Raw genomic sequence first — 27,543 nt, forward strand, 5'->3', positions numbered from 1 at the left:
TCAGACCCCCCGAGTCCCCCCGGCTCCTGCTCTTTCCATGCTGTTTTCCGCGTTCTCGCTATTGCTATCGTTAATAATAATGATCTGAAATTTGCTCCGGGTGGGTCTGAGCTTGCGGGGGAACCGAGAAAGGGAAATATCCGGTACGAGCCGGTGCCGCCGCTCCCGGGAAGCGGAGGCGAAGGATCCGCGCTCCTCCGCGGGCCGCGCAGGGTGGAGCGGAGCCGCGGCCGCCTCTGCCTGACCGGCCTTGGCATCGGCAATACTGACAGTGATAATCATTTTAAAAATACACGCTGCCTATTATTACTATTATAGAATTATTATTGTTGTTGATTTTGTTTTATCGTTGTTATAACCGGTTTTGTTATCGTTGTTATTACAAGTATTACTGTTATCGCTGTTTTTTCTGCCTCGCTCGGGCCATTCGGAGCAGAACCCGCCCGGGGCAGCCCGGCCCGGGGAGGCTCGTTCTCCCGGAGCGGCCCCGTTGCCGTCCCCGCCGAGCCCGCCCCGCTCTCCCCCCTCGCTACGAGGACGGCGAAGAATAAAAAGAAATATATTCCTTCATTTTCGCGTTTTACACCCTGGCGAAGGGGCCCGATCTGCCGCCCAGAGCCGCCCGGGCCCGGCACCCTCGGATCGCTGGAAATGAAGGTAACGCACGGTGCCCGCTCGGTTCGGCACGGTTCAGCTCGGCTCGGCTGTGCCGGGCTCGGCTGGGCTGGGCTCGGTGCGGCCGGGATTCCCCGGGTCCACGGCCCGCACTGGCGGCCTGCGGGGCCCGGGCCCGGGCTCCGGGCGGCGTGTCGCCGGGAGCGGAGCCGGGAGCGGAGCCGGAGCTTCCGCGGACACCAGACCCACCGCCCCAGGGAGTCCCGGCCCGCCGGGCTCACGCCAAGCGCGGCTTTACCGGGCCAGGGGGGACCCTCGTCCTCCTCCTTCCCTTCCCCTCCCCGCAAACGAACGGTGTTTCCCGGGAAGAAGCGCGGGCCCAGCGCGGTGCTCCCGGCTGGGGGCTGCGGGGACCCCTGGGCGTCCCAGAGGGTCTCCGGTTCTGGAGCAGCGGGGCCGCGGCCGAGGGCAGCCGGGGAGCCGGGCCGGGCCAGCGCGGCGGAGCACGGTAACGGCTGCGGGGCGTCCGTGGGCACGGGGAACCGGGCGAAAACACGGGGGGACTGGGCACGGACACGGGGGGACTGTGCACGAACGCGAGGGGACAGTGCAGGGACATGGGGAGACCGTGCACGGACAAGGAGAGCCGTGCAAAAACACGGGGGGACTATGCAGGATCGCGGGTAAACGTGAACGGACACGGGAGGACTGTGCAGGAAAACAGGTCGGGGACTGTGCAGGATCACGGGAAAATGTAAAAGGACACGGGGGACTGTGCAGGAACATGGGGGGACTGTGCACGGACAAACGGAGCCGTGCAAAAACACGGGGGGACTATGCAGGATCACGGGTAAACGTGAACGGACACGGGGGGGGGACTGTGCATGGACACCGGGGAACCCTGTACAGACAGGGGGGAACCGTGGGAAATCACGAGGGGACCGTGCAGGGACACGGAGGAACCGTGCAAAAACAAGTGGGGGACTGTGCAGGATCACGGGGAAATGTAAAAGGACACGGGGGGACTGTGAAGGGACACGGGGAAACCGTGCGAAAACACGGGGGGACTGTGCAGGGACACTGGGGAACTGTGCAAAAACCAGGGGGGACGGTGCAGGATCACGGGTAAACGTGAACGGACACGGGGGGACTGTGCCGGGACACGGGGTAAACGTGCACGGACACGGATAAACGTGGATGGACACGGGGAAAATACGCACTATCAGGGATAAACGTGGACGGACGCGGGGGGCACAGTGCACGGACACGAATTAAATGTGCAAGGGCATGAGTAAGCGTGGACGGACACGAGAGAATCGTGCAAGTACAGGGATAAATGTGGATGGACACGGGGAAAAATACGTACGGTCACGGGTGAACGTGCACGGACACTGGGGAGCAGTGCGAAAACACGGGGTGAACATGGATGGACACGGGGGAACCGTGCACGGACACGGGAGAAATGTGCACGGACACGGGAGAAATGTGCACGGACATGGTGTAACTACACACAGTGACCGTGCCCGGGGCGACCGTGCCCCGCTTTACCGGGACTCGGGGGGAACGGCAGGGCCCGGGGGGCTGTAAGCGCACGGCGCGACTCTGCACGGACACACGGACACACGGAACAGCCGCCCGTGGGCACAGCGGAACCGCGGCCGCTCCCTTTTCGTGGGGTGCGCGCTTTGGGGGTCGGGTTGTTGCTTGGTTGGTTGTTTGGTTGCTAAAACTGCACCCCATACAGCGTATCCAATTATCCGGTATAGCCGAGGATGGACACTGGTGCGTGTGCATGGACACGGTGTAACCGTGCACGGACACGGGTGGATGAGCATAGACACACCCTAACGGTGCACGTACACGGGTGAGTGTGCACGGACACGGTGTAACCTTGCACGGACAGGGGTGGGTCAGCATGGACACAGCGTAACTTGCCATGGACACGGTGTAACTTTGCACGGACACTGTGTAACCTTGCACGGACACGGGTGGGTGTGCACGGACACGTGTAATGGCCAGTGCATGGTCCCCGCGCTGCGGGTTCATTTTACCAGGACCAGGAGCGGCTCACTGGCCGAAACCACCCCCGTGGCCACCCGTACCCACCCGCGCCAGGCCTGGGGCTACCCACAGGGAACACGCGGGGACTGGAACACGCGGGGACCGGGCGACCTCGGCGGCTCCGCCCGTCCCGGGCTGCGGTGGCTGCTTCGGGGACCCTGCCGAGGACAGAGGATGGGGAGAGCTTTGGGGTCTCGGAGGGTCCCATCGCCGCCGCCCCCGTCCCGGGGTCCTCTCGGGGGTGTCCAGCCCCGACGTAGCCCCCCTGGCTCCCCCCACAGCGCTGATTTCGTTAGCGGGGCCGGCGGGCCCGGGGCGGCCAGGGCAGCCGCGGGAGCGGGCGGGCGGGACACCCCGTCCCCGGGCAGGGGACCCCGTCCCAAGCCACAGTCACCCCTAAGCCCCGCCAGGCTCTCCCATGAGTGGGTGCGCTGCCCCCGGCCCGGCCCCCCCGGCTCCGCCGCACCCTCTCGGATAAAATGAAATCAAACGAAATCAAACGAAATCTGAGAGGGTCGGTGCCACAGCACCCCTGGCACGGCTGTTCCCGCACCCCGACACCGACAGAGCCCGCCGGCACCGCGGGTCCCCGTCCAGAGCCCCGGTCCGGCCACCAGCACTCGGGGATCCCCTCCCCAAACGAGTCTGCAGCAGCGGGGCCACCTCGACGCGGGGAGCGGCGGGGACAGTGACCTCGGATCCTTCCCTGGCCCTGGGACCCCGTTCCTGGGATCGCCTCCTTTAGTATCCCCAGCCCTGGCACCCCGCTCCGGGATCTCCTTCTCTGGCATCCCCCCCTCCGGGGAGCTGGCTCCGGCATCCTTTCCCTCACCGTCCTGCTTTCTTGGGTCCCCTCTCCCACTCCTTTCTGCGAACCCAGTTCTTGGGGTGCCCACTTGAGGGGTCCCAGCTCCAGGGACCCTGCTCCTGGGATCTCTGCCCCGGGATCCCCATTCCTGGCACCCCTGCTCCGGGCAGCCCCACTCCTCCCTCTCTGGGGCCGTGGTCCCGGCCCCGGAGAACTCCAGGAGCCCTGCCCTGGATAACTAAAACCAAAATACTCATTGAGGCGGGGGGGAAGGAAAAACCTCCAGGCCCCCACGGGGCAGGGCGGACCCCCAGACCATGGCTTGGAGGAGAGGGGTGCGATACCCTGGTTGTGTCCCCCAGCTCCAGCACACGCAGAGGCTGTGTTATCGGTGCCTCAGTTTACCCTCCCCAGTGTGCACAGGACCCGCGGGGAGGGATGTGCAGCTGCAGACGCCCCCACCCCTCATTTCTGTCTGTGTCCCACTGCTGGGGCGCCTAGTGCAGCTGGTGACATCCCTGCAGCAAGGGCTGGCGGCACATGCGTGTCCACAGAGCAGTGTCTTCGTGGCAAACATCCACAGCAGAGCCCAGACCAGCATGGGACATGGAGCCACAAACTGGGAAGCGTCAGATGGGCACTGGGATGGTACCAGAGTGGGGGTGAGGAGGAGGGGGATGAACAAACCTCGGGGTTCTGCTTCTCCAAAGAGCAGCTGCAGGTCATTCCGCACTAGAAGATGCTGTGCGGGGTTTTGTTGCGGTTTCTGGTTCATGTCCTGCCCTGCAGCTGCTCCCAGTGAGGCCGAGCGGGGCTGTGGGGACACGCGGGTGACAAGGTGCGGGTGCTGATGGCATGCCGTGTGCCATCAGGTATGAGGGTGTGATCACAGCCCTCGGGGACCTGCTGCCACGTTTGATAACCTTGACCTTTCCGCTATCCCCACCTCTTGTTCTGCTGGAAACCTCCCTCCCCCAGCACCCCCGTCCCCAAGGACACTCATGGTGGGTCCCCCCGGACAGTCACCTGGGCCCCACAGCCACCGTGTCCTGCCCCGGGAGGGGAAAATCAGCTCCAAACCATATTTCATCCCCCAGGCCCCCATCACTGCTGCACACAGGCAATTCCAATTAATGACCATCAATTAATGTGTTTGGGGGCCTGTTGCACCTCCTCCATGGAGCCCCAGGGTGCTTCTGGGGGTTCGGGGTCTTGCAGTGTCCCCAGCTGAGCTGATGATTCCAGCAGACAAGGCGGGGGGCCCAAGGGACCCCAATAAAACTCCGCTGCTGTCAGGAGGAGCAGTGGGGTGCAGGCAACGCTGGGGGACAGACACTCCCAGACCCTCAGGGGTTATGGGGTGACGAGATGCTGGGAAGGGGTTCCAGGGGGGCTGGGGATGGCCCAGCCCACCCTCCAAGCCCCAGGAAGGCAGTGACCAGCCCTTCCTCCCCATTCCCACGGCACGTGGGGGTTCGGCGGGGGTCAAGGGGGCTGCAGAGGGTCTGTGGGGCTCAGCCAGGCTGGGTGAGCCCCGTCCCCTCCGCCCCGCCGCTCCCAGCCCCCCGCGCAAGCACAGCCACCCGGCCTTGCCGTCACCCAACAGATAATTGGTGACGATGGCGAGGAAGAAGCAGGATGGACTTAGCAGATGTGACGGAGAGCGCTAAACCTCGGGGAGGGAGGACGTGAGCAGCACCAGCACCGGGATGGAGGAGAGGTGGCCCTGGCTGGGGACACCCCGCAGCGGGCTGGGGACGGTGTGGGGGTGTGATTGCCGAGGGTTTGGGGCTCGGGTGAATCCCGGGAAATGCGCAGAGGTGTCACGAGGTGGTTGGCACAGTGTTGTCCCACCTTGGCATGGCGGTGACACCCCCCCATTCCGCACCACCGGGCTGCCGTTATTTGGCACCAGTCTCACCACGGAGCCATCAGGGACTGGGGCAGCGGTGAGAGCCACATCTGCATGGGGACATCGCATCATTGCTCACATGGAGCGAGCGGGCTCGTTTCCCGACCAGACGGGGCCTTTCAGCCCGGCAGGCCGGCAGTGATCATGGCCAGAGCCATCAGCATCGCTGTCACGGCGCGGCCGGCCGGGCTGGCGCTCGGGGCCGGCTCTGGCAGCACCGAGCGCGGGCGGCGAGCCCGGCCCCGGCCTGCCCCGCCGTCCCCCCGCCGCCAGCAACGGCTGCATTTCAGCCCTCCCCAGGATTACCGCAAACAGCAAATCAAAGCGCGCACTCATTTATCCAAGGAGAAGTGCCGAGCACATTTCTACAAGGTTCCTCTGCCCGGTGGCAAATCCGTGGCCTCCAGTTCACCTCCTGACCTGCCCTTATTCCCTTCCTCTGCCTTTAAACCATGTGACGGGAGGATTTGGCTTAACGTGTGTCGCTCCAGAAGGAAAGGAGGCGAAGGAGCTCAGAGGGTCCGGAGGTAATCGCTGGCTCCCTGCCCGCGGCACCGGGGTGTTCCTGCAGCCCTGGGGCTGCATGAAGGAGGACACGCATCCCGATCCTCTCCCAAGCCCTTGATGCGCCCCACGTCTCAAATCCCCTCCGTGCGGGTCAGGTCTGCAGAGATTTAGCGTTCCAGGAGCAATCCTGGGCTCGCCCTCAGTGCCTGTCCGTCCTGCTCACGGCCTGTCCCCATCCAGGTGCCGCAGCTGCTGGGACCTTCCCGCACCCCTGTCTCTGTGTCCCCAGGACCAGGCTGCTCCCGTTGTGCTGCTGGGCAGAGCCAGGGCAGGCGGTGCGCAGAGATTGAGTGTTCCAGCGCAACCCCTTGGCTGGCCCTCGGTGCTGCAGGTGCCAGCCCCGTCCTGCCCTTGCTCCAGGTCCTGCAGTTGCCAGGACCTTCCCCGCACCCCCATCTCTGTCCCCAGGACCAGGCTGCACCAGTTGTGCTGCTGGGAGCAGCCGACATCTGGCACATCTGGCCAGCAGCGGCTCACGGGGCCCAACGTGTGCACATCAGCGGCAGCATCTGCCCTGGCCCCCCCGCGGGGAACGGGGCACGGCGGGCAGGAGGGGCCAGCTGGACTGGCCTGGACGTCCAGGGGCGTTTGGGCGTGAGTTAATGAATGTCAGGCTGGGGAGACGTGGGAGATGCACACAGGGACCCCTGCGGAGCCCGGGGGCTCGGGGGTGGCAGCGTGGGCGCAGCTGGCGAAGGAGGAGGAGGAGGAGGACAAGGAGGAGGAGGGCTCGGTGGTGGGGTTGGGGGCTCTGCCATGGAGACACCGTGAAAAGGTGATTTCCAGCCCGAGGGCCGGACCTGCCCGGGTCAGCCCAGCTCCAGCCGGCTGCCGCCCGCGCGGCTCAGCAGAGCGGGGGCTTGGACCGAGGGGGCTCGGCCAGGAGGCAGCGGCTGCTGCAGCAGGCTGGGGAGGGGGGTTGTGCTGCCAACCCGACATCACCCTGCCCGTCCCTGCCCGTCATCCTGCCCGTCACCCTGCCCATCCCTGCCCACCATCCTGCCACAGCATCTGGGGACTTTGGGAGGGATGGGGACAGCGATGGGGATAGGGATGGGGATGGGGACACAGATGGGGACGGGATAGGAGGGATAGGGATGGGGATGGGGATGGGGATGAGGATGGGGACAAAATGTGGATAGGGATGGGGTGGGATGGGACGGGATGGGATGGGGATAGAGATGGGGATGGGAATGGGATGGGGATGGGAATGGGAATGGGATGGTGATGGGGATGGAGATGAAATGGGGATGGGGTTGGGATGGGGATAGGGATGGGATGGAATGGGGATGAAATGGGGATGGGGTTGGGATGGGGATGGGGATGGGAATGGGATGGGGATGGGGCTGGGAATGGGATGGTGATGGGGATGGGGATGGGGATGGGGATGGGATTGGGATGGGGATAGGGATGGGATGGGATGGGGATGAAATGGGGATGGGGTTGGGATGGGGATGGGGATGGGAATGGGATGGGGATGGGGATGAGGGTGGGGATGGGGATGGGGATGGGGATGGGGATGGTGATGGGGATGGGGTTGGGATGGGAATAGGGATGGGATGGGATGGGGATGAAATGGGGATGGGGTTGGGGATGGGAATGGGATGGGGATGGGGATGGGGATGGGGATCGGGATGGGGATGGGGATGGGGATGGGGATGGGGATGGGATGGTGATGGGGATGGGGATGAAATGGGGATGGGGTTGGGATGGGGATGGGGATGGGATGGGGATGGGCATGGGGATGGGAATGGGATGGGGATGGAATGAGGCTTGGGGCTGGGGCTGGGGCCAGCGATGGGGACAGGGACAGCCTCTCCCCACACAGCCCTCCCGCCGGCTGCGCAGGGCCCTGCTGTCAGTGGCACAGGCACAAGTGATGTTGCACATCTGATGGGGCATGTCCTTCCCTGGAGCGCTGCTGTCCCGCCAGCCCCGCAGCTCTGGGACCCTCCTGCCCAGCTGTCCCTGCTCACAGCGGGGAGGGGGCTGCACCGCCCATGGGACACAGCACTGGGAAGCACCGCACCAGGAAACATGGCACAGAGGGGATGAATCCCAGGGGATGAGGGTCTGTGCAACACTGAGAGCCGAGCCAGAGGGAGATGAGCTGCAAGTACGGCTGGAAGCTCAGGAGGTTTGAGCACAGGGAGCTGAGGGGCACAGGAGATGCAGGTAGAAGCAGGAGGGCATTGGGGTGCGGGTGCTGGGTGCCCATGGGGACAGCAGCAGCTGCTTCAGTGCATGAACAGGAGACTCAAAACAGGCAGAAAAGGGGGGATTAAAGACCCACAGGAGCAGAGCATCACCCTGAGACCCCCAACCCTCTGAGCCCCCAAACCCCCAAGTCCCAAATCCCTGAGCCTCAAACGCCAGAGACCCCAAATCCCTGAGCCCCAAACCCCTGAGCCCCAGACCCCTGAGCACCCAAACACCTGAGCCTCAAACCCCTGAGACCTCAGACCCCTGAGCCCCCAAATCTCTGAACCCCCAATCACCTGAGCCCCAGAGCCCTGAAGCCCAGACCCCTGAGCCCCCAAACCGTGAGCCATGCTCTACACTGGGAAGCGGATCAGGCTGCACGCCCACGGCCGAGGCCATGTCCGGCAGCCAGGTGGCCGCAGGGTGACATCTAATGGCAGCGGGCCGGGAGGGGACCCGGCTCAGCAGCCACCTTCCCACCTGCCCCGCAGCCCTGTCGCCAGCCCCAGCCATCACTCTGCGGTGGCCACAAAGTGAATTTGGGGATAACATGGAGAAAGGAGAGGGACAGGAGTGGCACAATGACACGGGGGAGCCCCCAGGGGGTCCCCAGCCCCGTGCTGCCTGGTGTCCTCTGCTCCCCAGCCTCCCCAAATGAGGCAATAAACCCCTTCCCAGTGCATCCCCGCAGACACCAGTGGCACCCTGCTCCAGGTTTATTTCCAGACAGAGAGGCCCCAGCACATGGGGACAGCATCGTAGGGGGTGGCTCTGGCGAGGGGACAGGAGGACGGTGGCGATGGAGAGGTGGCACTGCCACTGGGAGGTTTTGTTGATGTGTTTTCTGGTGTTCTACTGCTGGAGAGCAGCTCAGAGCCAGCCCGGCTCACCGGCACCCGCGGTGAGTGCAATGCAGGTCTGGCGTGAGAGCAGCAGCCACCGCGGGAGCCGTGAGGGGGCAGGGGGACAGGAGGGGGACAGGGACAGGGACGGGGATGGGCTGGGTTGTTCCGGGGGCTGCGGGATCCGCCACAGCGGGGCTGGGTCACCCCACCAGCCGGGTGTCCCCACCAGCCAGGTCACCCCCCGAGGCCAGGTCACCCCCCGAGCCGGGTCACCCCCCCCAGCTGCTGCAGATGCTCCTGGCCTGAAAACCACCACCTCAGGAGGCTCCGTCCACCTGGAAAAGGTTGGGGCTGGTTGGGGCCCCCATGGCAGAGCCTCAGGGCCAGGGGAGCACCCAGAGCACCGCCCAAGGGGCCAGCACCCGTGGGTGGCTGTGAAGCCCCTCCGGATGAGCCTGCCAGGGTAATTCAGGTCCTTCCGATGCTCTGCCTGTCCCTCCCGCCCTGTCCCCTGCCCTGGCAATGACAGCCAAGGCCACCATGGGTGGCCATGTCCCCCATGTCCCCACCTGCACCTGCTCCTGTTTGCTCCTCAGCTCAAAGGTGTCCTCAGCCCCCGAGCAGCCCCAAATCTTCCTTACCCTGGAAGGGACGACAAGGAGCTGCCACCACTGCCACCCCAACAGGGTCCCTGTCCCCACCCTATCCCAGCTGGGGATGTCACCTGGGCCACAGCTTCACAGCCAGGAGGGCCAGGGCAGCCACGCAGATGACGGCCGTCAGCAGTCCAGCCACCACGGTGACAACCAGGAGGTGGGTGAGAGCTGCAGGGAGATGGGACACACGGGTGTCCCCGACATTGGGACAGTGTCCCCCCAGCTGTGGTTTGGGGAAGCCTGCATGGGGGGTGACCTCCCCCTGCCCCTTGTCCCCGTGGCTGCTGCCACAACGTGACCCTGGTGTGGGGTCGGTGCAGGTGGGACCCCCGGTGAAGGGGACACTGCGAGAGGTGACGTGGGACACCCCTTGGTGCCACAGCCAGGTCCCCAGGGCTGGGGACAGCCCGTCGGTGGGTTGAGGACACACCGCGGGGGGTCACAGGGTGGCACAGCACCGGGCTGGGACCCCACGGGGACACCATGGGGACACTGGCTGCTTCTGGCTGTCCCTGCCCATGTCCCTGTGCCCCGGAGTCACCCAGCACAGCCACAAGCAGCATCACCCTGCTTTATCTTTCACCAAACCCAAGCTGCTTTTCCCTCCTTTTTTGACCAACCTGCAGCATTTGACCCATTTTTCTGTTTCTTTTTTAGCCCTTTCATAAAATCCCACCCAGAGTCCTTGGAGGAAAAGCTCCTTGAGTGGAAATACCCAATTCTCACAGAAAAACCACATCCTCCCTTCCACCCAAAGACTCGTGACCAACCCAACCCGCTCCTGCTCAGCCCACCGCCCCAAAATCAGCCCAGCGCCCAGACCCGCCCCCGGCTCCGGCACGGCCCGGGGCTCTGACCCCCACTCACTGCGCACGTCGAAGTGGGCGCTGCCCGTGGCGTTGCCCAGCGCGTTGGTGGCCACGCAGGTGTAATCCCCCGCATCCTGGGCGCCCACGGCCCCCAGCTCCAGGCGCAGGCTGTTGTGGGAGGCGGTGACGCGCCCCCCCGGCGCGGTGGCCAGGCCGGTGGCCAGGCTGGTGGCCAGGAGGTGGCCGCGGCGGTACAGGGCGATGGTGGCCGCGGGGTGGCTGTCGGCGGAGCACAGCACGATGCCCACCCGCCCGCTGCGGTTCTCCAGGAACGTGCTGATGGACACATCCCGGGGGGGGTCTGTGGGGGAACCGTGGTGTGGGACCCCCACCCACGCTGCTCTGGATGCTTGCCAAGGGCTAGCCAGTGCATCCCCCCCAGCTCAGGACTGGGGGTCTCACACCTCCCAGCCCTTTGTGTCCACCCCCCGCCCAGGCTGGAGCATCAGGGCACTTCGGCTCCAAATCGGAGTTTTGAGGGGTGTCTGCAGCTAAATAAACCTGATGTCTGCTTCCCCAGGTGCACAGGGACAGGAGTGGGGCAGGGACAGGAGGAAGAAGAGGAGGAAGAAGAGGAGGAAGATAAGGAGGAAGAAGAAGAGGAAGAAGAAGAGGAAGAACAGGAGGAACAAGAGGAGGAACAAGGAGAGGAGGAAGAAGGAGAGGAGGAAGAAGAGGTGAAAGGAGAAAGACAAGGAGGAAGGAGAGAAGGAAGAAGGGGAGAAAGAAGAAGAGGAAGAAGAGGAGGAAGGAAAGAAGGAAAACGAGGAGGAAGATGAGAAGGAAGATGAGGAGGAAGACGAGGATGAAGATGAGGAGAAAGGCCCCATGACTGCAGCAGGACCACGCAGATGGGACAGGAGTGACGCTGGGCTGGATGCCCCCCCGTGCCGAGGCTCTGCGGTGACAGGTCCCTGTGGTGCTGGGGACACTCACAGAGGACACTGAGGCCGAGCAGGGCCGAGGTGACACTGCCCCGCGTCCCGCTCGCCCGGCACTGGTAGGAGCCGCTGTCGGTGCTGGTGACAGAGCTGAGGACGAGGGAACCGGCCGGTCCCTCCTGCAGCCACCGGCCGTTCTTGTACCAGGTGTAGTTGGCCTCGTCCCCCACCCAGGGGACACCTGAGCAGGTGACGGTGGCTGTGGCACCTTCCAGGACTTCTGGTGAGGGCTCGACCGCGATGGTGACCCCTGAGGAGGAGGAGGGAGGCCGGCAAGGCCCGGGGTGCCCTGGGTTGGGGTCACACAGGACAACACCAGCCCCAGGACTCCCCAAAATGCTCCCGAAAGCCGCGTTCCCACGGGGAGAACCCCCGCACGGGTGTCACCGTGGCTCGGGGCCACCCTCACCTGGCAGGTCCAGGTGCAGGGACGAGGACGCGGTGCCGAAGCTGTTGTTGGCCGAGCAGACGTAGAGCCCCGCGTCCCGCGGCCCCAGCGCCCCCAGCCCCACCCGCAGCGAGTTGGGGGTCACCTGCACGGTGACACGGGGGTCGGCCGGGCCCCGCGTGGAGGCCACGGGGTGGCCGGGCCCCCGGTGCAGGACGATGTCGGAGGGGGGGCAGCTGTCCACGGCGCAGAGCAGGACGGCCTGCCGCCCCCCCCGCGGCTCCACCAGCGACGTGAAGGATGGCGCCTGGGGGGCATCTGCGGGGACAAGGACAGTGTCCCCCCGCAACAGCACTGTTGGCAGGGGACTGTCCCTCCCGTGGGGTTTAGGAGTGACAGGTTTGCTGCTGGGGGTGGGGAGAGGGGTGATACAAGACCCAGCAGCACTAGTGACCCCCGCTCCACACCACGGTCTGTCGCGGGATGTCACCAGGTGGCGACAAAACAGCTCTGGTGGCGGGGGACTGTCCCTCCCGTGGTTTGGGGGTGACAGGTTTGCTGCTGGGGGGGAACGGGCGCGATACAAGGCCCCGGCAGCACCTGTGACTCCCGCTCCGGGCAACAGGTTGTCGCGGGATGTCACCAGGTGGCGACATAAACCGTCCTCCCAACGCCAGCGCCGCGATGGCGGCATCTCCCCCGGGCTGTCCGCTTTGGCAGGACCGCTGTCCCCCCACCCCCACGGCAGCGCCCCCGCACTCACAGAGCACCCGCAGGGCGGCGGAGGGGGCCCGGCGGCCCCGCTGTGCCCCCCCTGCCCGGCAGGAGTAGGAACCGGCGTCCGCGGGGCGGGCGGCGGGGAGGACCAGGGCAGGATCGGGCCCCTCGGCCACCCACCGCCCGTTCTTGTACCAGCTGTAGAGGGTGCCCGGGGGGGCCTCCGCGGCCCGGCACGTCAGGGTCACGTCGGTCCCCTCGGGCACCTCGGCGGAGGGTCGCATCAGCACCCTGACGGCTGGGGACAGCGGAGCTGCTCGTCACCGGCTCCCGAGTCCCCGCCCCCCTCAGCGCCGTGTGGGGTGGGTGCCCCCCGGAGCGGGGTGGGTGCCCCCCGGAGCGGGGTGGGTGCCCACCCTGCCCTTCCACCAGCCCCTCACCGCTCCCGACCCCCTCGATGTCCAGCAGCAGCGACTATTCGGGCCGGATCCCTCCATGCGCCCATCACCCCACCCAAGGGTCCCGTGTTCCCCCGTGGGACTCACCCTGCACCTGGAGGGCCAGGGACGCGCGGGCGCTGCCGAGGGGGCTCCGTGCCAGGCACTCGTACCCCCCCTCATCCTCCTCCGATGGGTCCCGGAGCTCCAGCCGCAGCGCGTTGGGCTGGGGGGGGACGCGGCCGCTCTGCCCGGGGTGGGCGCCCCCCGCCGGGGGGCTGGAGGCCACTGGCTGCCCCCCCCTGAGCAGGGTGAGCTGTGCCGGGGGGTTGCTCTCCACGCTGCAGAGGAGGATGACTGCGGTCCCCTCGCCGCTCTCCATGAAGGTTTTCAGCTGCAGGTTCCTGGGGGGGTCTGTGGGAGGGAGATGTGGGGGAAGAGGTGGGATGCAGGAGAAGCAGCTTCTCGGGGAGCTGCAGCATCCCCAGCCGGCCGTGCTGGGGTCGGTGATGCTCTGCTGCTGCCTGCAGCTCAGAACCCGCTCCAGCAGCCTCTTTCCTCAGCATCTGCGGTCCCCTCACATCAAACCAACACGCAGGGTCATTCCCCGAGCTCATTTCTACCCACAGCTCATTAATGAGGTGGCTGTGGCAGCTCCATCCGCACCAGTCACACATGGACCACGTCCTGGTGTGTGTTCCACGCGGTTCAGCATTCTGCTCACACCCCAGACCCAACAACAGCCCATCCTGCGCACACGGGCACCGGGCAAACCCCAACGGCGAGGCTGCGGGTGCGGCCGGGCCCAGGGAGCCAGGTTATTCCCGTCAATATCCACCCGGTGCTCCCCATCCCAAATCAGGAGCCGGGAGAGAGGCCACGGGTTTGTGCCCAGGCTCTGCAGAGGACGTTTCCAGGAGTGCTGGTCCGCACTCACCCCTCACAGCAGGTTTATAAGTTAAAGCTGAGAAAAGGGGAAAAAAATCTTGCAACATTTCCTGAAAGCCAAAGATTCTTCCGTTGTGGTTTGGTACAAAGCACAAGGACAAACTTGGGGCGCTCGGAGAAGCATCACTGCAGACAATGTGGGGTGTTTGGCCATGTCTGCTTGGGGGGGTCAGTCCCAGGACATAAGGCTTGGCTTAGTTAAGTCCTGGGATGAAAGCTGATTTTTTTTGAGAGCCTAAGATGAAGGCAGACCCCGCTACCCCCCACCCCTCCCAGCCCAGGGGACAGGCCAAGGGACAAGTGACACACCAAGTGACATCCCTGCAGTGTGGCTGAGTCCCTGTCTCGGGTGGACACAGGGGACCCCCCGGGTGTAAAGCCCTTGGGGACTCACAGAGGACGTTGAGGGTGGCGGGGGCCGAGCTGCGGGTCCGTGATGGGGTCCACACGGTGCAGTGGTAGGAGGCGGCGTCGGTGACAGTGACACGGGGCAAGGCGAGGGATGGGGACGAGCCGCTGCTCAACCAGACCTTGTTCTTGTACCAGGTGTAGCTCAGCGCGTCCCCCGCCTCGCTCTGCACCGCACAGATCAGGGTGGCAGCGTCACCTTCCCGGACATCTGGGGACGGGGAGATCCAGAGCCTGGCAGCTGTGGGGAGTCACAGAATCATTTGGGTTGGAAAAGCCCCTCAAGACCATTGGCAATGACCATAATCCAACCCAGGCACTACTCCACATCCTGAGAACCTCATGTCCATCTGTCCAGCCCTCCAGGGATGGTGACTCCAGCACTGCCCTGGGCAGCCTGTTCAATGCCCCACAGCCCTTTGGGGAAGGAATTGTTCCCAGTATTCAGTCTAGAGGGGAAGGGTTGATGCTCAGGGTGGGCCGGGTGTGATGGAGAGCTGGTCCTGTCCATCTTCGTTTCCATCTCCATCTCCATTCTCCATCTCCATCTCCATCATCTCCATCCCATGCCATCCCACCCCTTCCCATCCCATCCTATCCTGTCTCACCCCATCCTATCCCATCTCTATCCCATCCCACCCCATGCCATCCATCCCATCCTGTCCCATCCCATTCCACCCCACCCCACCCCATCCATTCCATCCCATTCCATCCCATCCCATCCCATCTCATCCCATCCCATCCCACCCCATCCCATCCCATCCCATCCCATCCCACCCCACCCCATCCATTCCATCCCATTCCATCCCATCCCATCCCATCCCATCCCATCCCATCCCACCCCACCCCATCCATTCCATCCCATTCCATTCCATTCCATCCCATCCCATTCCATCCCATCCCATCCCATCCCATCCCACCCTATCCCATCCATCCCATCCCTCCCCAGCCCCAGCCCCTCACTCACTCCCCGCAGTGAAGTTCCCGGCGGTGCTGGCGTTGCCGTAAGCGTTGGTGGCCACGCAGATGTACTGGCCCTCGTCCTCCAGCAGCACGGGCTGGATGCTGACCCGCAGCGTGTTGGTGGCCGAGGTGACGCGGAGCCGTGGCAGGGTGGCAGGCTGGGACGTGGCCGTGGAGGCCACCAGCGCCTGGTCCTTGAAGAGCGCCAGCTCCGCCGGGGGGCTGCTGTCCACGGCGCACTGCAGAGCGGCGCGCCGGCCCTCGGGGGGCTCCAGCAGGGGGGTCAGCACCGGCACCCGCGGGGGATCTGCCCAGAGAACCCTGAGCCTGCACCCGAGCCCAGCTCCAGCCCGGCGGGCTCCTCGCTCCCCCAAATCTGGGGCCATTGCCCTCCTCAGGCCCCTGAAACCCTGAGGGGCCTCCAGCGGCTCCCAGCCTACATTTTGCAGCAAAAGCATCAGCCAGAGTTTCTCTTCCCGGGACTTTCCCCTCTGTCCCAGACAGATGACATTTCTCCTAGCCAAAGTCAGGAAAAATTTGGCTAATTTCAGGTCGATTCAAACATGTTGTTTTAGCAGCACCAAAGTGCTGCTTATTGCATTTTTTTCCCTTTCCTATGCGAGGTGGAGGCAGCGGAGCAGCCACCCCACCCAGGGAACCAGCTGCTGAAAGGGTTTGGTTCAGACTGGGGGGCTATCAGGGAGATATATTCCCATAACCTCTCACTTTAAACACTTTGCCATTTCCCAAGGATGGACAATGTCTGGTTACAAAGTGTGCAGAGCTCTAGTTCAAGTCCTGTGTGTGGGACACACAGTGTTTGGGGACAGTGCCAGTAGCCAGGGCTGGGCAAGGACATAGACCTGTGTGACCAGCTGGCCTTGCTCAGCATCCCACACCAGCACCATCCTCATCCCACCCCATCCCCATCCCATCCCATCCCATCCCATCCCATCCCATCTCATCCCATCCATCCCACCCAACCCATCCATCCCATCCATCCCACCCCATCCCATCCCATCCCATCCCACCCCATCCCATCCCATCCCATCCCATCCCATCCCCACCCTCATCCTCATCCCTATCCCATCCCCATCCCCATCCCCATCCCCATCCTCATCCTCATCCTCATCCTCATCCCCATCCCCATCCCATTCCATCCCATCCCCATCCCATCCTCATCCTCATCCTCATCCCCACCCCATCCATCCCATCCCCATCCCCAGCCCAGCCCACCCTGTCCCACTCACAGGACACGTGCAGGGTGACAGCTGGGGACACGCTGGTCCCCGAGGGGCCACGGGCCCGGCAGTGGTAGGAGCCGGTGGCAGCGCTGGTGACACGGGGCAGGGTGAGGAGGTGGCCAGCGGTGACCTGGAGCCGCTGGCTGTCCTTGTACCAGCTGTAGACAGCGTCATCCTGTGGCTGTCCCGCCGTTTGGCACGTCAGGGACACGTTGTCCCCTTCCAGCACCTCCGCCGATGGCGAGATGAGGACTCGGGCAGCTGGAGCACAGGGAGGTGATGCCACCAGCTCGTCACCGCCGGTTCCCAAGCAGCCCCGGCACGGTGAGCGATGGGGACAAACCACAGCGTGCATCGCAGTGGCAGGTTCGGGTGCTCCGCTCCTGTCTTGTCACACACCTTTGCAACCCCACAGCTGGCACTAGACATTTATTTTGCTCCCTGTCCCCCCCCAGCTCCATCACTGAGGGCACCCAGGGCTGAAGTGTTTGAATACAAGTGCCTGGTCTGGGGTGGGGGGAGCCTGGGTGGCATCTGGTGGCACCGGGGACACCAGCTCCCATGGAGACACGGTAGGAATGACCAGCCTGGATGCCAAATTCCCACCCCAAAAATTAATTGCCTCCAGGATTTTTGCAAATCGCGCCAATAACCAGGGTGCTGCCTCACTCCAGTGGAGTGTGGGTGCAGAGGCAGGAGGGGCTGGGTGCTCACCCTGACCCCACAGCCAGAAAGCCCCCCCAGGACAGACCCCAGGTCCCTGCTTGTCACAGCCTGTGCAGGGACCCCCCAGCAGGGTGGGAACACCCTGTCCCACCCCCTGTGAGCTGCGGTGCTTCTGCCTGCTGAGGTTCAGCACACCGTGATGTCCCTGCAGTGGCCTGGGGACAGGATGACACCCAGCCATGGCAGCTCAGTCCCTTTGGGTCACCTGCCGGAGCCCGCGATGCTCAGTGACATTTTGCTGTCACTGCGGCCAGCACTGGAGCATGTGTCTGTCCCATCAGTGTCACACAGGCAGGAACCACACAGAAACAGTCACGTTTTGTGTCCCACCCAACATCCCGCAGTGTCACCCCCCCGGTGTCACCCCCAGTGTCACACGCTCACCCTGCACGCGCAGGTACAGGTGTTGGGACGTGGTGCCATGCGCGTTGGTAGCCGTGCAGTCGTATCTGCCCTCGTCCTCCGGCGTCACCTCCCGCATCTCCACCCTGATGGCGTTGGGGACGGCCGTGACACTGACCCGCGGGCTGCCCCCCCCGGCGCTGCTGGCCACCAGCTGGTGGCCGCGGCTCAGGGCCAGCTGGGCGGGGGGGTTGCTGGCCACCGAGCACTGGAAGATGGCCAGACGGCCCCGCTCCGTCTCCAGGAACGCCGAGAGCCGGGGGTCCCGCGGGGGGTCTGCAGGCAGAGCGGGGACATGGAGCCTGTCGGGCACCCCCGAGGGGATTTCCGAGGAAATAGTGGCCACTTCCAGGAAATAGAGGAGAAGGGCAGGGCAGGGCAGGGCAGGGCAGGGCAGGGCAGGGCAGGGCAGGGCAGGGAAGGGAAGGGAAGGGAAGGGAAGGGAAGGGAAGGGAAGGGAAGGGAAGGGAAGGGAAGGGAAGGGAAGGGAAGGGAAGGGAAGGGAAGGGAAGGGAAGGGAAGGGAAGGGAAGGGAAGAAGGAGGAGGAGGGGAAGGGAAGGAGAAGAAAGAGAAGGAGAAAAGGAGAAGGAGAAGGAGAAAAGGAGAAGGAGAAGGAGAAGGAGAAGGAGAAGGAGAAGGAGAAGGAGGAGGAGGAGGAGGAGGAGAAGGAGAAGGAGAAGGAGAAGGAGAAGGAGAAGGAGAAGGAGGAGAAGGAGAAGGAGGAGAAGGAGAAGGAGAAGGAGAAGGAGAAGAAGGAGAAGGAGAAGGAGAAGGAGAAGGAGAAGGAGAAGGAGAAGGAGAAGGAGAAGGAGAAGGAGAAGGAGAAGGAGAAGGAGAAGGAGAAAAAAAGGGAAGGTGGGAAGGGGAAGGAAAAGGGGAAGGGAAAGAGAAGGGAAAGGGAAAGGGAAAGGGAAAGAGAAAGGGAAAGGGAAAGGGAAAGGGAAAGGGAAAGGGAAAGGGAAAGGGAAAGGGAAAGGGAAAGGGAGAGGGAAAGGGGAAGGAGAAGGGGAAAGGGAAATGGGAAGGGAAAGGGAAAGGGAAGGCATCTCTGTCAGGCATGACCCTTCCAGCCCCATGGGGACCACAGCATCCCCAGGGAGACCACACTGTCCCCGCCACCATCAGCCGCCCTCGCGGGCTGTGCCCAGTGACCCCCACACGTACACAGCACATGCAGGGGGACAGCAGGGGAGCTGCGGCTGCCGCCCGCCGCGCTGGCTCTGCACTGGTAGAGCCCGGCGTCCGCGCTGGCCACCCGGCCCAGCACCAGCGATGCGGCCGAGCCCTCGGCCACCTGCTGCCCGTTGTGGTACCAGGTGACGTTGGGTGGCGCCGGGGAGCGGCTGCTCAGGTGGCAGGTCAGGTTGGCAGCCTGGCCTTCCAGGACACGGGAGGACGGTGACACCGTGATGGTGGCAGCTGCAGGCAGGGACACAGGCAGGGGGCAAAGAGGCGTGAGCTCATCATAGGATCATTTTTGTTGGAGAAGCCCTCAAGATCATGGAGTCCAACCACATAACCCACTCTGTCCCTGCCCCATGTCCTGAGAACCTCATGTCCGTCTGTCCAGCCCTCCAGGATGGTGACTCCAGCACTGCCTGGGCAGCCTGTTCAATGCCCCACAGCCCTTTGGGGAAGAAATTGTTCCCACATCCAACCTCAACCTCCCCTGGGCAACTTGAGGCCGTTTCCTCTGCTCCTGGCGCTTGTTCCTGGGGAGCAGAGCCCGACCCCCCCTGGCTCCAAGCTCCTTTCAGGCAGTTCAGAGATCAGAAGGTCTCCCCTCAGCTCCTGTTCTCCAGCTGAACCCCCAGGTCCCTCAGCCTCCATCACACTTGTGCTCCAGCCCCTCACCAGCTTTCATGGGCATGTGGCCTCTTTCTGCTCATCTTGTCCTTCTGCACCCATCGCCCTGGATCTCCTGAGCTTGTCTCCATCTCTGGCATTCTCTCCCACTGTCCCCTCTCCCAGGATTTTCCCAGAGGCCCGTGGCACCTTCCCCACACTCACTCTCAGCCCTGAAGTGCACGGCCGCGCTGGCATTGCCCTGTGAGTTCCCAGCCCAGCACACGTAGGGTCCCCTCGTCCTCCACCGTCACCTCCCTGGATCTTCTCCCACTCTCAGGCTGTTGTAGGAGAAGGTGGCCTGCACCCAGGCGGACACGGGGCAGCCCCCCGTGCAGGCGATGACCTCGTCTCCTCTCCATAGGGTCAGGTTGGCCTCTGGGTCGCTCTCGACGCTGCACTGGAGGATGCCCAGGTGTCCACCCTGGTCTGCAGGAAGGAGCTCATCACCGGTGGCCTCGGTGGAACTGCGGGGTCAAAACACCACTGGTGAGGATATTATGGGTTCCTGAGGTGGGAGAACTCCAAATTCAGGCTGGACATGAGGAAGAAATTGCTGACCCTGAGGGTGGTGAGAGCCTGGGCGGGTACCCAGAGAGGTGGTGGCTGAACCATCCCTGAGACATCCCCAGGCCAGGCTGGACGGGGCTCTGAGCACCCTGAGCTGGTGCAGGATGTCCCTGTCACGGCAGGGGGAACTGGGGGGCTGGGGAGGGCCCTCCAACCCAAACCAGCTGTGATTCTGCACTTGCTTCTCTCCAGCTCTTGGGCATCCCATGACCCTCCAGCAGCCAGACCCCAGGGTCCCACATCTGCCACCTCTCTGCAAGGCCCTGCCTGTCCCAGGCACCTCTGGTGGCACCTCCGCTGTCACCTGGTCCCTCAAATTCTTCAGCAGATCTGCAGAGACCCCAGTGGTCTGGGCGTCTGGGGACCGGCTGTGATCCACATTTCCTACCACGGCTACAGAAAAACACCGTTTGGTCAGAGTGGAACTTCTCAATTGTATCTTTTGGTATCAGGGAAGATTTTTATTTTACAGCAGGCAAAATATTCAGAAGGCAGAAAACTACCAGAATATATTTTTCACAGGGATCATTTATTAATATTACTCTGAGAAGCTGAATTTAATGTAACAGGATGTTATAAAAGTCTTTGGTTCTCGGGAGTTTGAGATTCTCTGAATTGCCCCTCTCCTGACTCCTGATTTACCCACCAAAGGGAAACGTCTGCCTCTTCCACAGCTCTGCTCACAAGTGCCTTGGCTGTTTTTAGGGGAAACCAAGGGCTGGGAGCAGCAGGGGGTTCCCAGCAGGACCCCAAACCCAGTTCCCCCCACCGCTGACCCCCCAGCACTCACAGAGCACACGGAGGGCGACGGCCTCCGACACGTCACTGTCATTGCCGCCCCGGGCCCGGCACTGGAACGCCCCCGCGTCCTCGCCGCGGATGGAGGAGAAGCGCAGGGTGGGGGCCGAGCCCCCCGGCAGCCGCTTGCCGTTCCGGTACCAGTTGTACAGGGTGTCCCCTGCCGTGTCCCCAGCGCCCAGGCAGGTCAGGGTGACCGCTGTCCCCTCCCGCACCTCTGCCGAGGGCTGCACCAGCACCTGGGCACCTGCGGCAGGGGATGAGAGGGATGTCAGCGAGGGAGGGGAAACCTTGGCCCCCCAGTTCCATCTGGCTGGGTTGGAGGCACCTTGGCCAGCTGTTAATGGAGCACAGGTACCCAAACTCGGGTTTATTTTCTCTGGAGTTGGACCCGAAGATCCATTTAGGTTTCTTTTGACATCCTAAAGAAGGCTCCTCCTGGACATGGTTTGAGGGGCTCCCCTTCCCTTCCCTTCCCTTCCCTTCCCTTCCCTTCCCTTCCCTTCCCTTCCCTTCCCTTCCCTTCCCTTCCCTTCCCTTCCCTTCCCTTCCCTTCCCTTCCCTTCCCTTCCCTTCCCTTCCCTTTCCCTTCCCTTCCTCCTCTGTCACCCCAAAGTATCACTTCTGGGGGAGCCACCGAGTGCAGAGGGTGTGGGGACAGCAGGGGGAGCCGGTCCCCTCTGTGTCCCCTGATGTCGTGCACCGCTGGGGACACGACAAAGTTCGGACAAACTTTGCTACAGATTTTGTGGCATTTTGAAAGCAAACCTCGGGGATGCCATCAGCCCTGTGACACCTGTGACCCCCGTGGTGGGGAAGGGCTGCAGGGGGACACGGCCATCACACAGTCCCCAAGACACCGATGTCCCCCGGTGCCACATGGTCCCCCACAGGGGCCCCCTCACCCCTGCACAAACAGCCACAGGGACTCATCGGAGCCCGAGATCCAGGAGCTTGTCACCGGCACTCACCGCGGGCGCGGAAGCTCTTGGTGGCACTGGCGCTGCCGTGGGCGTTGGTGGCCGTGCAGCGGTACTCCCCGCTGTCCGCCGGCCCCGCGGCCGCGATCTCCAGCCGCAGGGCGTTGCGGGTGGCGGTGACCCCGAGGCGCTGGCGCGGGGGCGGCCTGGGCGCCGCTGGCCGCCAGCAGCGTGTGGCCGCGGTGGATGGCCAGCGCGGCCGGGGGGGCGGCTGTCCACGCGCAGCGGATGGCCACCAGCCGCCCGCCCGCCGGCTCCTGCAGCAGCGCGATGCTGGGGGTGCGGGGGGGGTCTGCGGGACGGGAGGGGGCGCTGCGGCTCGGGGGTCCCAGCAGCACGGCACAGGGGACACGGCCGCTCCCCCGAGCTGCTTGTCCCCTGCCCGCGCGGGGTCTGCTCAGTCACTCCCAGAAATGCCAAACGCACACCCGCGGCTCTTGGGTTTTTCCCTGACTCGCAAAAGCTGCCGAGCTGTTATTTTTGCAGCTGGGCGCCCCCGTTAGTGACCCCCCCGCGGTTTATTAGGCAGGCGGGGGAGTGGGAGGTGCTGCCGTGACCGGACGGGGACCCTGGAACCACAAATACCACGTAACTGCACCATCAAATGCAGCTCGTGACCAGAAATTGTTGCATTTTCAGCAAATTCTGCCCAGCGGGGCTGAACCCCCTTTCAGCTGCGCCTGAGACATTTGGGGCAGAAACTTCGTATTGACTTGGGGCGTTTGCACAGCCTCACCTGGTGGGGGACCCCCCGTCTCCTGGCACTCACATGTCACGCTCAGTCTGATGGCCTGGGAGGTGTCACTGCCCCGGTCATTTGTCACCTTGCAGGAGTAGTAGCCGGCGTCGCTGGCGGCTGCGTGGAGGAAGAGGAGGGTGTGCGCCGAGCCCTCCTTCAGCCAGGCGCCGTTCTTGTACCAGGTGTAGTTCAGGTCCTGGCCCTCCCTGCCGGGGACGTCGCAGGACAAGGTGGTGGCCGTCCCCTCCTGCACCTCGGCCGCGGGGCTCACCGAGATCTCTGCGGCTGACGGACACGGGAGCGGGTTCAGGATGGGATCGGGGGCAGGACAGGACCTCCCACCCCCCCACAGAGCTCCCCATCCCTGCAGCGTGGGACAGAGTCTGGGGACAGGTGGGGGTCCCCTCTGTCCCCCAGGGATGACAATGGCGGTGAGAGGCGTTTGGGTTTGTTCCAGACTTTGCTTAACACAAAGCCTTGGGGACAAAACTCAGCGTGGGTGCAGCAGCACCCGTCACCTCTCCCGGGAGGTCTGTGGGGACAGAAACCGGCCCTGTCTTTGGGGCTGCACCGTGAAGGATGCAGGTGCGGCACAACGGTGGCATCACCTCTGTCACCAAATCCTGAATCCTGGCCAGTACCAGCCTGTGCCCATCCCAGTCCAGACTCACTGGGAACACTCCCTCCCACTGCCCCCCCAGCAAAGCCCCAGCGCTGAGCACCCCCCGGCACTTACAGAAGACGTAGAGCATCACGGCAGGCGCGGCGCCAACCCCGACGGCGTTCTCAGCATCACAGCGGTACAGCCCGTGGTCCTCCCGGCGAATGCCCCGCAGGGTCAGGGCCCGCTCGCTGCCCACGGCCACTCCGTCCTTGTACCAGCGGTACCCCGAGATGGGGGGGTAGCTGCTGGTCACCTCGCAGGCCAGGGACACTGTGTCACCCACCCGGATGTTCTGCCCCAAGGGGCTGAGTGACACCTGGGTGTCCTTGGGGGCGTCTGCAGGCAGGACACAATAAGATGAAACAGCCTCAAGTTGTGCCAGGGGAGGGTGAGGTTGGATGTTGGGAACAATTTCCTCCCCAAAGGGCTGTGGGGCATTGAACAGGCTGCCCAGGGCAGTGCTGGAGTCACCATCCCTGGAGGGCTGGACAGACGGACATGAGGTTCTCAGGACATGGGGCAGGGACAGGGTGGGTTATGGTTGGGACTCCATGAGCTTGAGGGGCTTTTCCAACCAAAATGGTTCTTGGGTGATTCTATGAAACTCTGCCCTGAGACTTTCGCAGGGGGCTGGGAAGGCAGCAAAGGGGGAGACGTGATGAGCGGCAGGAGGGAACCCGGGGGTCCCGGCTGTGGCAGGTGTCCCCGTGCCCCCCGCCGAGCTGCCCCACGTACGTCTCACCCGCAGGACGAGCTCCTCGCTCGCCTTCCTCGAGTCGTAAGAAACTTCACAGAGCAGCTTTTTGCCGTGGTCCTTCCAGGAGAAGGAGCTGGTGAGGGGTGACATGGTGGCCAACCCCGCTGGTGTCCAGCTGCACGCGGCTGGACACTGCCGACACCTGGGAGTCGAAGCCCCCCCAGCGCAGGGTGACGTGTCCCCGGCGGGCAGACGTAGGGAGTGGAGCACTCCAGGGTGGACGTTTGTCCCTCAGTTTGCTCCTCGCTGGCAGTGACACTTGGGCGCTCAAGGTCATCTGGGGACAGAGAGCGAGGGGGTGTCTAGGTGGGGTGGGCAGGCAGGGGGGCTGCGGGGGTGACACCCCGTACCCACCCGAGACGCTCAGCATCACGTCCCGCGCCGCCGACCACCGGTCCCCGTTGACGATCTCGAAGCGGAACCGGTAGGAGCCGCTGTCCCTCGGCGTCACACCCCCCGCAGCTGCAGGGTGCAGTTCCCGGCACCGGGGTCCCCGAGGAGCCGCGCGCGGCCCCTGAAGTGGGGGTCCACCTCCTGCCCCCCCGAGTGGTACACTAGCGTCTTCTGGCTCTCGTAGTCCTTGTACCAGATGGCCACGATGCCATCGGCTGCCGTCACCTCCTCGGGGTAGCTCAGGGTGCAGGGAACCAGCAGGCAGGACCCCCCGATGCCCCGCAAGGACTCGGGGTAGGTGACCCCCCAGGAGCCGAGGGCTGTGTTGGAGGGGGGCAGAGGGGAAGGGGGGTCAGAGTGCAGCCCCCTGTCCCCTGGGGACCCAGCGGGGCTGTGAAACCCCCCTGGGCTGCCGAACAGACAGGGAGGGGCTGGGGGGAGAGCGGGAAGAGCAGAGCGGGCAGGAAGGACATTAAACCCCCCAGCAGAAAACTTTGCAGTAGTAAAGGGGGAAATGATGGGGAAAGTCAGATTGGTGGGTGCTGCTTCCAGACAGCACGTGGCACCGGCTGCGTTTGGGAAGAAAAGGCCTAAATAAGCGGTAAAAAAGGGCAATTTGTCCTCCTGGCAATCCAAAAGCTTGTTTCCTCCCCTCCTCCACCCCCATCTGGCTCCTTGTCCTTTCTCTCATGCCCTGGCTGTCCCCTGCCACCCCGTCCCTCCCCATCAGGACGAGGGGACACAGGGCCATGGGCAGCGCTGCCTGCAGGAGCACCACGGGATGCCATCAGATGTCCCCAGATGGCGTGGCCCATGGCAGAGCCAGGAGCAGGTCCCCAGAGCCATCCTGCCTGTCCCCAAGCACCACCCGCGGCTCCTGCGCCCACCCCGTGCTCATCCAGGTGACAAGGGACCTGCCCATGACACTGGGAGAGGTCCCAGTGAGACATCGTGTCCCCAAACACAACTGGGGACACAACGCAGTGAATCATGTAAGGCAACACCAGAGGAGGCACCGGCACCTTTTGGCTTCGCCACATTATGGACAGAGCGGTGTCAGCAGAGCACATATCACTGCTGGTGGGGTTTTTGGCTGATTCCAGCAGGTGTCAAACCCCAGCACTGTCCTGTCCCCCCGGGAGGGGGTTAATGGTTGGACTCGATGATCTTGAGGGTGTCTTCCAACCAAAATGATCCCATGATGCTGTGTGTGAGCGCAACATCGCCGCTCTCATCTCTTAGAAAACTCATCTCCCAAAGCCTCCCCGAGGGAAACTGGAAAGACGAGGAAGATTTTCTATCCCCCCGGTGACGGTTGGAGTCACAGGGACAGGAGTGGTTCAAGAACTGCGGCGATGGAGCCTGAGGCTGCGATGGGGGGTTTGGACTCATCCCAGGGGGTGTTTGACAGCAGCAGCTCCAGCAGGCAGGACAGGGGGACCAGCAGAGGGGACGTCACAGCCACAGAGAAACTGGGGCTAAAGTGGGTGTAAGAAACTAGCGGGTTGCTGCGGCAAAGGATCGGGGGCTTAGAAGCACAGAATCATTTTGGTTGGAAGAGACGCTCGGGATCATCGAGTCCAACCACCACCTGACTGCACTGAGTCCCTGAGAACCCTCCGCTGGCAGCTCGTGGAACAAAATCTGTATTAAATAATTCCAGGTTTTGCGGTTACTTTGAGGAGAGGGATCTGCACAGACCAGAAACCAGGCAGCAGGACAGGGGGGACTTTTTGTGAGTGTCTGACCAAGAACAGAAGGTGGAATACTGGGCGTTTCAAAAAGATGGACCTGATTTCAAAGCTATTTCAGTTGGAACTGGGGTCCGTCATTGTGAAACACCTTGTATTTCACTTCCCCGCTTTCCTGCTTTCACCAAACGTCTGTCCAGGGACTTGGAACTGCAGGGTGACAGCTCCCACGGTCACACCGTACCTGGTGGGATGAGGGTGGCCAGGAGGACGAGCCACGGGGCCGGGCGCATGGCAGCACGCGGGTGACGCTGGGGACCCTGGGGACAGCGGCACGGGGGTGGCCGAGCCTCGGCACTCAGGACCCTGGGGACAGCGGCACAGGGGTGGCCGAGCCTCAGCACTCAGGACCCTGGGGACAAGAAGAGGTGGCCAAAACCCTTGAAATCCTCAGTCCGGCTCAGTCCCAGCCCCATGGCACCAGTTACCACCAGCAAACACGTCACCGATCCACATGGGGCAAATGAGAATAACACAGGCGTGGAAATGTGTGTATGTGTATGGGGTGGGGTGGGGCACATAGAAACGAGGGCACGGGGAAGCAAGGGGGTGCCTGGAATGGAGAGGAAAGCTGCTTCTAAAGGAAAAAGCACTCTTGTGGAAATCTCCACTAGGGCAGAAACCCCAGTGAGCTGCCCACGGCCGAGACCCACAGGGGCTGGGGGTGAGGGACAGACACGGGGACAGAGGACAGAGGGACATGGTGGGCTTCATGTTAAAGCTGCGGATTTCTCCATTTTCAGTAGGCTTAATGGCTTTTTGCAGCTCTGCACCAAAATCATTAAATTATTTTGAATTTTTTTTTTAATAATTTGCCATAAATCAGGTTTTTCTTCCGATTATTTTTTTGCACTGTGCTGGAAATCAATGAAGGGGTCGATTTCAAGGTAGGTATTTACCAAACAGCTCCGCAGCCTTTCCCTGCCAAGCAGGCAGCTCTCCACGCCCGGCCGCCCCGTCCTCCCTGCAGCGCCCATGCGCTGCTTTGCTGACACATTATTTTCCCAACACATGCTTTGAATTTCCCTGCTGTTAATTTGGCTCCGGGAAGGTGCTTTAAGCTCCAAACCGCCCCTGAGAGCTTGAGTTTGGCCGGGGGGGGTTTCCCGGCCGACCTGCAGCAAATGGAACGGCCCCTGGGTGACACGGGGGTCCCACCGCCCCGCTGCTCCCACGCACAGAGCCACAAATAACGGCGGGGGGGAGGAGGAAGGAAGCGCCGGGGTCCTCAGCCTCCCCGCACCAGCACCGAGTTTCGTTTCTTCTCCGGCTTGTCTCCCAGTTTCGGTTTCGGGGAGCGCAGCCCGGGGGGACCCTCGGGGTGGGGGGACCCCAT

At 63.4% G+C, this 27,543-nt stretch overlaps 1 protein-coding gene across 1 annotated transcript; it reads right to left on the reverse strand.

Annotated features, from left to right (window-relative positions):
• Positions 1–27,543, reverse strand: SIGLEC1 (sialic acid binding Ig like lectin 1; the record flags this gene model as incomplete). Its single annotated transcript, XM_080343878.1, is given in 30 exon segments — positions 1–249; positions 393–1,178; positions 9,580–9,652; positions 9,735–9,834; positions 10,534–10,836; positions 11,472–11,726; positions 11,886–12,182; positions 12,628–12,879; positions 13,127–13,432; positions 14,361–14,615; positions 15,342–15,644; positions 16,588–16,842; positions 17,692–17,985; positions 18,875–19,129; positions 19,721–19,784; positions 19,786–19,818; positions 19,821–19,984; positions 19,987–20,022; positions 20,916–21,170; positions 21,895–22,042; positions 22,044–22,195; positions 22,673–22,927; positions 23,379–23,642; positions 24,042–24,144; positions 24,146–24,244; positions 24,246–24,340; positions 24,418–24,517; positions 24,520–24,776; positions 26,392–26,467; positions 27,451–27,543. Coding segments are annotated over 30 exon segments (6,177 nt in total).

The sequence above is a fragment of the Nesoenas mayeri genome (assembly GCF_963082525.1).
Source record: "Nesoenas mayeri genome assembly, chromosome: 4".
In the NCBI taxonomy this organism is placed as follows: Eukaryota; Metazoa; Chordata; class Aves; order Columbiformes; family Columbidae; genus Nesoenas; species Nesoenas mayeri.